General features: G+C 43.5%; 1 protein-coding gene across 1 annotated transcript; it reads left to right on the forward strand.

Annotated features, from left to right (window-relative positions):
* Positions 1 to 412: 412 nt before the first annotated feature.
* Positions 413 to 1,864, forward strand: LOC138350058 (uncharacterized). Its single transcript, XM_069300340.1, has one exon. The coding sequence runs from the start codon at positions 413 to 415 to the stop codon at positions 1,862 to 1,864; it is 1,452 nt and encodes a 483-aa protein (XP_069156441.1).
* Positions 1,865 to 12,271: the final 10,407 nt, after the last annotated feature.

Consider the following 12,271-nt stretch of genomic DNA (forward strand, 5'->3'; position numbering starts at 1 on the left):
GAGACAATGGAGGCCTGTGAGAATAGAAGCCAAAGAGGAATCACTAGGAATGAGGCACCAGGTAGTGTTGCCGGCCCAGTGCAGAGCGGCAGTGCTGGATCTGTCGCACTCTGTGGATTCTGCAGGTCACCTGGGAGTGACCAAGACTCTACTCAAGATCAGGGACCATTTCTACTGGCCGGGTATGGACGCCGATGTGAGGCGTCACTGTATGACTTGCTTACCTTGCCAGAGAGCAGGAAAGAGTGTACCAGCGATACCAAAGGCCCTGTTAGTCCCTGTTCCCGCATTTGGGCCAGCGTTTGAACGTCTGTTGGTCGACGGGGTAGGACCGTTGCCACGGACGAGAAAGGGAAACACCTACCTAATGACCATCATGTGTGTGGCGACGAGGTTCCCGAAAGTAGTCCCGATGCGATGCATGACGTCAAATGGTGTAGCCGGGCAGTTGCAGCGTTTTTTCTCTTGGTTGGGAATGCCCAGGGAAATCCAGACGGACTGTAGGAGCGTATTCCAGTCCAAGTGGTTTAGACAGACCGTGTTGAATTGGGGAGTAACTCAGATTCGGTCGTCGCCCTACCAACCGCAATCGCAAGGGGCGATCGAAAGGTTTCACTCCACACTGAAAACCAATCTGAGAGTGTTCTGTGCGGAACACGGAGCCGAGTGGGATGAGGCAGTGTACCTTGCATTGTTTGCTATACGGAAAGCTGTAGTGGAGTCACTGGGCTTCTCACCATTCCAACTAGTATATGGACATGAGGTACGGAGTTCTCTATTCATGCTGAGAGAGCAATGGGCGCCAGGAGTGACCGTGGGAACGGTCAGCGAGTATGTGCAGAAATTTAAGGAGCGTCTCGCGTTGGCGAAAGAGCTAGCAGAAAAGTATTTGAAGGAGGCGCAGCAAAAGATGTCAGAGTTGTACGACAAGAAGGCTACGCCAAGAGAGTTCCAGGTTCGGTCCCAGGTTATGGCGTTACTGCCAGGGAAGAGCCGTGTGACGGAGTCACGACTTGGGGGACCGTATAAGGTGCTAAGACGATTGGGTCCAGTAAGCTATGAAGTCAGCAAGCCGGACAGACCCCGCAAGACACAGGTGTGTCATATTGACCGTCTGAAGCCTTTCTTCCCTGCAGAAGGAGGAGCCGCCGTGCAGGATGAAACAATGCCACGAGAACTACAGCAGAAAGTGGTCTTATGCGTGCAGGTGAATCAAAAGATTCCAGCAGAGGAAGAAAAATGGTCCAGGGCGGACGGCACCCATCTCTCCAATGCAGAGAGTTTGGAAAATATCGAAGTCAAGCTTCAACACCTGGAAGGAAGACAGAGAGCGGATCTGACAGACCTGTTGAGAGAGAATGCATCACTTTTTACTGACGTGCCCCGACGCCACAAGAGTGTGACTCACGAGGTAGAGGTGAGGGACGCCAGGTCCATTAAACAGAGTGCTTATAGGGTCAGCCCTGAGAAGCGAGAATTGATGAGAAAGAAGGTAGACTATCTTCTCGAGAATGAACTTGCCAAGCCTAGCAACAGCGAGTGGAGTTCCCCGTGTTTGCTGGTTAAGAAAAGCGACGGTACATACCGCTTTTGCACGGACTACAGGAAGGTGAACTCCATCACTGTGGCAGATTCCCACCCCATGCTCAGGGTAAGTGATTGCATCGATCAGGTGGGTATTGCCAGATATGTGTCCGAGGTCGACCTGCTCAAGGGGTATTACCAAATCTCGTTAACTCCCGAGGCTAGAAAGATATCAGCTTTTGTGACACCGGACGGACTGTATCAGTATAAAGTGTTGCCCTTTGGGATGAAGAACAACGGGAGCTGTTTTCAACGTATGATGAACGAGTTGCTGAGGTGAGCCGAAGGCTGCACTGTGTGAGAGTTTTTTGTATAACTTGTGAGAAATTTAGAATAAAATGAAATTGGTATAAGGAATTGAGCTCGGAAAATTTCTAAGAATTTTCTTTATTCTTTAACCTTTATTCCTTTCGTGATATTCAATTAGGTCGCCTGAGGAAGGACTTGCTTAGCTAACACACCAGTGTAGTAAACAGCTCATTCCTCACTTTGGGACCATGTATGAACAATTGACGAGGCGCGAGCAAACGCCGAGACCCCAATGAAAATTTAAATCCTCTCCACTAGGCCGACGACCTTCGCCATTCGCCGAAGCGACTCTAACGAGTAGGTCAAGGGCTCTCACAACAATAATTTATTGTTGTGTGGTGCCGTATATTTGGTCCAAAGCTCAGAATCAGTCTAAATTTTATTAGTCGAGTGTGAAGAACATTTGCATAACAATAATAATGTGTAGGGGTGTAACGAAAAGACAGTGTTAAACATAACAACTTAGTTTATTCAATAAAGTACTAACTACTACAACAAAACAAAAAGAAATGTCAATGACGTTACTCAAAATCCTTCCTGTGACACTATCAATGACAGCTAGACACCAGCCCCTCGGACTGTATAATGAACTAACTCGAACATAAGCGTGACCACAGAGGAATCAACAAGAGACAAGAACTAACAGATCTATAATCACAATTACAACAAATGACACAGTCGGTTCTGAAACACGTCTCCAGTAACCTCCTAACTGTTCTACGCATCAGTGCAATCTACACCTGCAACAGCGGTTGCAATGCAATCAAATCAGAAGTCTTTCAATGACATCAATAACTAATGGGTTCACTGGCAACTCCAGCACCCTTCCTCAAATTAATCCTTATGTTAACACTCCGTCCCACGGACGATCAACAATCAATAACAATTGATTTACGTTAATAACACAATAGCATTTACGTTAATAACAAGGTAACATTTACGTTAAATTAATAATTCTTACAACTGTCACTAGTAACGCGGAGATTACACAACACTCTACCCGTCGAGCATTCAGTGAGAAAATCCCATTAATCCCTGTACTACCAGTCAGCTGATTAATCTCTTAACTAGTTACGTTAATTTACGTTAATCGGTTACTAATCACTCAGCGATGGTAAACTCTGATTTACAATGTCCAAAGTGCTAAGAGAACGGTAATCACTCGTGATTACCTTTAGAGTAATTATTACTATCATCAAGATCAATAATTAAACAATTAAATACGCAACCTTTCACACTGGCTCAGCAATTTACATTAAGGTATGAATTCCGTCTAAGCCTTCCATACTCAGACCAAATCAGGTGGCTAATAACATCATCAAATAACAGTAATTAGCACCACGTTTACGTTATTCTAAAATGACGTTACTCCTCCCACAAGTCAATCAAGTGCCGGTACTTCCGGGCAGATAAATAATGACGTTACGTTAATGGAACAATGTAGCCTTCGTGTGAGTCGATCAAACAAGGATCGAGGTTAATTACTTTTACTTCCTGAAACACGTCAATTACCCGGCCCACTGACCGTTAATTACGACAGACAATATTCTAATTCTTATCTGGCTGATGGCTAGGCTCCTCGAGACTACCGTAGCTGCTTGCAGGAAAGTAAATTAACCCAAACGTATTCTACGTTACTCAAATTGTCAAAGAATAAATTCTCTTAAAGCAATGGGCTTTCCCTTGGTTACGTTATATTAATTGCCTCGCAATTACCTCACTGCATACTGGACTTCGATGTCCTACCAGATAATCAGGAGAATATATGTGTACCCAAGTACTCGTCTACAGCCGAGTTCACCCACGACAATGACAAATCACACTAACAAATCAGTGATTTACGTTACAATCCAGTTGCAATGACAATACTGCAGAACCTAGTAAAATAACATACAGGACATGAACCCTCTAGAACACTGCCCCACAATGACTTTACTGAACTGCAATCACATACGGTGATGCTCAACACTAGCAACAATCACCATCAAATAACAACCCCTTTGCAATAACACACACGGCAAGTACTCTAATTTCCAAGTATTAGAATACTGCACACACTTACTTACTGTTGCAAATGACCCTAGTGCTCTCAATAACCCCTAGAACATAGGTCAATATATTTCAATCACTACACAGTAAATTCCACAATAACACTGTGCACCTTGACACTACGATTATATATATATATGTATATATATATATATATATATATATATATATATATATATATATATATATATATATATATATATATATATATATATATATATATATATAATTACTGCTGACACATGTAGCCTACAGCTATCAAACGTTATTGGAACACTAAGGAGATCTCGCACTCCTTAAATCACATGGGTGAGTGATTTATCGATCACGCATGCTGATAAACACTCTCGAGAGTTACCTTACTCGATAGAGCGATGGCGGTCTTTCCAGCCAGCCTCGTCACTCATCAAATTATACCAAAATTACGTTAAGAACACCACAATATATATATATATATATATATATATATATATATATATATATATATATATATATATATATATATATATATATATATATATATGTATATATGTCGTACCTAGTAGCCAGAACTCACTTTTCAGCCTACAATGCAAGGCCCGATTTGCCTAATAAGCCAAGTTTTCATGAATTAATATATTTTCTCTAATTTTTTTCTTATGAAATGATAAAGCTACCCATTTCATTATGTATGAGGTCAATTTTTTTTTATTGGAGTTAAAATTAACGTAGATATATGACCGAACCTAACCAACCCTACCTAACCTCACCTAACCTATCTTTATAGGTTAGGTTTGGTTAGGTAGCCGAAAAAGTTAGGTTAGGTTAGGTTAGGTAGGTTAGGTAGTCGAAAAGCAATTAATTCATGAAAACTTGGCTTATTAGGCAAATCGGGCCTTGCATAGTAGGCTCAGAAGTGAGTTCTGGCTACTAGGTACGACATATATATATATATATATATATATATATATATATATACATATATATATATATATATATATATATACATATATATATATACATATATATATATATATACATATATATATATATACATATATATATATATATATATATATATATATATATATATATATATATATATATATATGTCGTACCTAGTAGCCAGAACGCACTTCTCAGCCTACTGTGCAAGGCCAGATTTGCCTAATAAGCCAAGTTTTCATGAATTAATTGTTTTTCGACTACCTAACCTACCTAACCTAACCTAACCTAACTTTTTCGGCTACCTAACCTAACCTAACCTATAAAGATAGGTTTTTTTTTTTTTTTTTTTGAGATATATACAAGAGTTGTTACATTCTTGTACAGCCACTAGTATGCGTAGCGTTTCGGGCAAGTCCTTAATCCTACGGTCCCTGGAATACGATCCCCTGCTGCGAAGAATCGTTTTTTCATCCAAGTACACATTTTACTGTTGCGTTAAACAGAGGCTACAGTTAAGGAATTGCGCCCAGTAAATCCTCCCCGGCCAGGATACGAACCCATGACATAGCGCTCGCGGAACGCCAGGCGAGTGTCTTACCACTACACCACGGAGACTGCTTAGGTTAGGTTAGGTTAGGTAGGGTTGGTTAGGTTCGGTCATATATCTACGTTAATTTTAACTCCAATAAAAAAAAATTGACCTCATACATAATGAAATGGGTAGCTTTATCATTTCATAAGAAAAAAATTAGAGAAAATATATTAATTCAGGAAAACTTGGCTTATTAGGCAAATTGGGCCTTGCATAGTAGGCTGAGAAGTGCGTTCTGGCTACTAGGTACGACATATATATATATATATATATATATATATATATATATATATATATATATATATATATATATATATATATATATATATATAAATCACACTTGTCACGGCCCTGGGAACAATACAAGAAATTTAGACCACACTGTGGTACACTCCACAATAATCATTGCCAGGAATCACTGGCCTTACACATACCTGAGCGCTCAGTGTTGGAATTCCACACCTGCAAGACTACACATGGAAATGATATCACTCCGTCCCACGGACGATCAAAAATGATTAATTACCACAATGGAATACTAGAATTATTACATGGACATCCTCTCAGTCCTTGGCTAATGTTTGTATACTCTGTTCCCGTGTGTACCCACACACACACACACACACACACTGTCCGTCTGTGTACACCAGACGTAAGTCCCTCTGGACTGACGAGATGACAACAAGGGTGATTATCTCCTCGCCCACACTCCACTTCACCTCCACAGGTGCTGCGTGACAATGTGACGGAACACTTGACCTCGAATTCAAGCTTTTAGAGACTAACTGATCACCAGAAATACACACATAAGTACTTACTCATTCACACTGCCGGCTACACACCATTCCCATACATCAGGCACCCCGCTTCAGGTGGCTGGCTCGCTCAGGGCAGCGGTAGGCGGCGGTAGTACCATACGTGGTATTTTTTTCATACAATTGGCGCACATTCGAACCCCTCCCACTCAACACGGCTGAGTTCGCACCCTCGACCCACCGGTGAAGTGAAGCGTTCGTACCCAGATGACGCGCACAACGAAAGCGTCTCACACAAACATGGGAAATCTGCCTTAACACTGACACGAATTTCCCCATTCCCATCGACTGCTACAGAGCACTAGCAAGTCTAATCATCACTGGTATGGGATCTACAAGTCTGTTACTGCTCGTATGCCCATTCCCCACGATCCCAGATCACTGTACCTCTACCCACTGTACACAATGTCTTTCTCCCCTCCAAACGACGACTTTGGCCGGATTCTGTGACGACCGCTGTCATTGGTGAAGCAGGAAGTGAAGCAGTTGGGTAGTCCAGCCACCACGGCGCCCTATACTTCAATTTGGCCGAATTGAGTACAGGAAGCGTATTGACAAGGTGGCAGCTGGGTTCAGAATGATACTTACACCGGCTATTCCCGCGTCCTCCTCGAAGTAACCAATGAGAGGAAGGCATACAGAGGCCTACCCCTCTCATCCAATCAGCGATGGTGTAGCATAGCCCCTAGGGCAGCTCCAAGATGGCCTACCAACATGGCTGCTCAAGATGTTTACTAAGATGGCGGCTGTTTCCATGACGACGACTCGAGCGCGGGAGGCCCACAGCTCACCCACACCTGCGGCCTAGCTGTTCGCGCGCAAAGTTGAGTCTCGCTCCAAGCTATACAAGGAGATGATGCTATCAGCTCTAGCACTGTCCACAGACGTGTTACTCTGGCCAGGGTAACATTTCTGGACTACTGATGACTGGGGCTCTCACATGAGCCCAAACACTAGATGTTTCGGTTGCTGGTTACTAAACTTAAGTCCGCCCACTTAACAAGTGCACTTAACAAGTTTACTGGCTCCCACGGGCATAAGAGCACTATTGTAAGTGAGCTGGTGAACCATCCCCTCACATAACCTCCCACCAGAAGATAAAATTTCCCGGAGGAAAATTTCATCTAAATCACCAGTCACTTACACTTGTGCTCTTAATTGCACGGCGGCTGGGTGGTGGTGATTCATCCGTTTTCTGTTGACGTCGGTGGCTGGCGGGACAAGATGTCACGTCACTGGCTCATCCAGGGTGGTACTTCCTGACCGTAGTGCGGTCGTGCTCAGGTTCTGGATCCAGGTTAAGCCGGCTCAACGCCTCGCAGCTTCCCTTCCTCAGTCCCTTCACACTCTCGCCCCACAGGTCTGTGTCATACTGGACACAATGGGTAGCACACTGGGATGGACTTACCAATGAAGTACAGACTCAACACCTTCCCTACCCTACTGACACAATTCCGACAGTTAGCAGACTGTCATGACTTCCAGGTGACAGGGTCTTTCTTCCTGTCTGTCTGTCACTCTCAGACCGGGTTGCTCTACTGACTGAGTTGACTGGGCTGAGGCCTCTTCAGCAGCTGTCAAACCTCGCCCCTCACTGAGCACTGGGTCACTGACCTGCTCGTTCATCAATCTCTCAGCGACCGTTCGCTTGTCTGAACGATCTTCCAACAGCCTGAAAGATTGGTCCAGAATATCCACTTCACTTGTGGGAACCACAGCTACCTTAGCCTCACCACTGGTAACATCAAGCAGACGTTTACTCTCCTGAGTGGTGTTAACCCTCTCGGGTCTGGCTGGCTGACAGGTCGTGGCGGGATCACCTGATCCGGCCCCCACCCGTCTCACTGGGCTCACCTCCGTTTTCTGTGAAATGAAAGAAGGAAAATTGCTCTTTTTTCCTTTCACCTCATGCACCAGATCTTTCGCCTGATAAGTGGCGACCTTGACTTCCTCAGCTGGCGGCCGTGTGACATCGCCGTCAGCTGGTGAGACCCATCTGAGTCCCTCTGAATCAGTTCTCGTTTTCTGTGCAATAGGGAGAGGAGGATGGCTCCTGTTTCCTTTCACCTGCTGCCTCTCTTCTTCTGTCTGGGCGGCGGTGATCTCTGCTCGACCGGCCGGCTGACGCTTGGTGTCAACGCCAGTGGGTTTAACCTTCCTCTCACCTGTTCCTGTTTCCTCTGGGTAATTTCCACAGGACAGACCCACCTGGTTCCCTATACCAGGAGTATTACCTATCAAAAGTCCATACACTGCCTTTCTACTTAGCGCAGCTTTGATCTTACCTTTGATATATGGGGTGTCTACCAACACGGACACTTCTTCCATGTCCTTACCAGTGCCATCTGGGTACTGGACATGGAGGGTTCGACCTGTTCTACTCTCAGGCTCAACCAAACTGCTCCTGACCATGTTAACTGTAGCACCCCTGTCTCGAAAGACACTCGTCCATTGCCCATTAACTCTTCCTCTAGTAAATTCGAGTGTGTCTCTTAGGGCATCACCTCCCACGGTACTCATGCCTGTAACTTGCACCTTGGTCACCTTCTTAGTCTTAAGCCTAGTGTTGCTCGGGCACTTAGCTGCTCGGTGACCTGCCATGTTGCATGTGAAGCACCTGGGTCCCTTAACCTTGGGTTTCTGTTGGTGTCCCTTAGACTTAATTTCTTTAGGTTTGGCTCCCTTACATGGAGCTTGAGTAAACCTTTCAACCTTTGTCACACATCGATCTAGGTATGCATCCCTAGGATCGATCTTCTCCTCTCTTGGCAATAGAGGAGGTACCTCTACTTCCAGCGCCTGTACCTCTGAGCTTGGCGCGGCAGGAGGGGCTTGACTCCTAGTCCTTGCCTGGGATTGCACTCTTGCAATTTCCAATCTAGTCAATCTGTCATAGTGGGCATTCCACATGTCAGCCACAAATTTGGCCTTATCCTCTCCTTGCACTTCCATAGCATCAGCTTGAGCTGCTAGGTACTCTAAAGTAATTTCCTCCTGGGGTTGTTCAGTCCCCATCCTGAGAGGTTGTTCTGGTATCTGATTGACTACTTCTAACGAAACGTTTCTGTGGCCCAAGGAATCAGTCCTTAGCCTAGGCTGGGGTCGCGACTCCCCTTCCTTCTCCTGGGGTGGACTCAATCTCACACCCCCTGACATACCAATTATACCACGGTCGGCTAGGGGAACTCCCTTGTCCCCTAGATCACTTCTGTTTGCTCTTTCTAGACGCAGACGCCGTACATAGGCCTTATGGTCCTCAACATACTGCCGACATTCCTCATCTGTGCGAATGTTTCTATCCTTTGGCAGCACGCCATACCTAGTCACATACAGATCTATGTACTTATCCCTATAACCCTCATCCATTCTGTGTGTGGTGTGTGTGTGTACCTAATCCTGCTAACCGACAACAAACACACCCACAACAATATTGTTCTGCAATGTTCTGCACACCTTTCTTCCTAGGTTTCTCGACTTGATGAGTCTTACTTTTGTGATTATGAATCAAAAGTCTACGGCCCCATGATGGGCGCCATGATGTGAGAGTTTTTTGTATAACTTGTGAGAAGTTTGGAATAAAATGAAATTGCTATAAGGAATTGAGCTCGGAAAATTTCTAAGAATTTTCTTAATTCTTTAACCATTATTCCTGTCGTGATATTCAATTAGGTCGCCTGAGGAAGGACTTCCTTAGCTAACACACCAGTGTAGTAAGCAGCTCATTCCTCACTTTGGGACCATGTATGAACAATTGACTAGGCGCGAGCAAACGCCGAGACCCCAATGAAAATTTAAATCCCCTCCACTAGGCCGACGACCTTCGCCATTCGCCGAAGCGACTCTAACGAGTAGGTCAAGGGCTCTCACAACAATAATTTATTGTTGTGTGGTGCCGTATATTTGGTCCAAAGCTCAGAATCAGTCTCAATTTTATTAGTCGAGTGTGAAGAACATTTGCATAACAATAATAATGTGTGGGGTGTAACGAAAAGACAGTGTTAAACATAACAACTTAGTTTATTCAATAAAGTACTAACTACTACAACAAAACAAAAAGAAATGTCAATGACGTTACTCAAAATCCTTCCTGTGACACTATCAATGACAGCTAAACACCAGCCCCTCGGACTGCATAATGAACTAACTCGAACATAAGCGTGACCGCAGAGGAATCAACAAGAAAAAAGAATTAACAGATCTATAATCACAATTACAACAAATGACACAGCAGGTTCTGAAACACGTCTCCAGTAACCTCCTAACTGTTCAACGCCTCAGTGAAGTCTACACCTGCAATAGCGGTTGCAATGCAATCAAATCAGTAGTCTTTCAATGACATCAATAACTAATGGGTTAACTGGCAACTCCAGCACCCTTCCTCAAATTAATCCTTGCGTTACCACTCCGTCCCACGGACGATCAACAATCAACAACAATTAATTTACGTTAATAACACAATAGCATTTACGTTAATAACAAGGTAAAATTTACGTTAAATTAATAACTCTTACAACTGTCACTAGTAACGCGGAGATTACACAACACTCTACCCGTCGAGCATTCAGTGAGAAAATCCCATTAATCCCTGTACTACCAGACAGCTGATTAATCCCTTTACTAGTTACGTTAATTTACGTTAATCGGTTACTAATCACTCAGCGATGGTAAACTCTGATTTACAATGTCCAAAGTGCTAAGAGAACGGTAATCACTCGTGATTACCTGTAGAGTAATTAATTACTATCCTCAAGATCAATAATTACACAACTAAAGTACGCAACCTTTCACACTGGCTCAGCAATTTACATTAAGGTATGAATTCCGTCTAAGCCTTCCATACTCAGACCAATTCAGGTGGCTATTAACAGTAATTAGCACCACGTTTACGTTATTCTAAAATGACGCTACTCCTCCCACGAGTCAATCAAGTGCCGGTACTTCCGGGCAGATAAATAACGACGTTACGTTAATGGAACAATGTAGCCTTCGTGTGAGTCGATCAAACAAGGATCGAGGTTAATTACTTTGATTTCCTGAAACACGTCAATTACCCGGCCCACTGACCGTTAATTACGACAGACAATACTCTAATTCTTATCTGGCTGATGGCTAGGCTCCTCGAGACTACCGTAGCTGCTTGCAGGAAAGTAAATTAACCCAAACGTATTCTACGTTACTCAAATTGTCAAAGAATAAATTCTCTTAAAGCAATGGGCGTTCCCTTGGTTACGTTATATTAATTGCCTCGCAATCACCTCACTGAATACTGGACTTCGATGTCCTACCAGATAACCAGGAGAATATATGTGTACCCAAGTACTCGTCTACAGCCGAGTTCACCCCCGACAATGACAAATCACACTAACAAATCAGTGATTTACGTTACAATCCAGTTACAATGACAATACTGCAGAACCTAGTAAAATAACATACAGGACATGAACCCTCTAGAACACTGCCCCACAATGACTTTACTGAACTGCAATCACATACGGTGATGCTCAACACTAGCAACAATCACCATCAAATAACAACCCCTTTGTAATAACACACCCGGCAAGTACTCTAATTTCCAAGTATTAGAATACTGCACACACTTACTTACTTACTGTTGCAAATGACCCCAGTGCTCTCAATAACCCCTAGAACATAGGTCAATATATTTCAATCACCACACAGTAAATACCACAATAACACTGGGCACCGTGACACTACGATTATATATATATATAATTACTGCTGACACATGTAGCCTACAGTTATCAAACGTTATTGGGAACACTAAGGAGATCTCGCACTCTTTAAATTACATGGGTGAGTGATTTATCGATCACGCATGCCGATAAACACTCTCGAGAGTTACCTTACTCGATAAAGCAATAGCGGTCTCTCCAGCCAGCCTCGTCACTCACCAAATTCTACCAAAATTACGTTAAGAACTACACCACAATATATATATATATATATATATATATATATATATATATATATATAT

Source organism: Procambarus clarkii, chromosome 43 (genome assembly GCF_040958095.1).
Source record: "Procambarus clarkii isolate CNS0578487 chromosome 43, FALCON_Pclarkii_2.0, whole genome shotgun sequence".
NCBI classification, from domain to species: domain Eukaryota; kingdom Metazoa; phylum Arthropoda; class Malacostraca; order Decapoda; family Cambaridae; genus Procambarus; species Procambarus clarkii.

Coding starts and splice junctions, on each gene's coding strand:
- LOC138350058 (XM_069300340.1), top strand. CDS start 413: ATGCGATGCATGACGTCAAATGGTGTAGCCGGGCAGTTGCAGCGTTTT.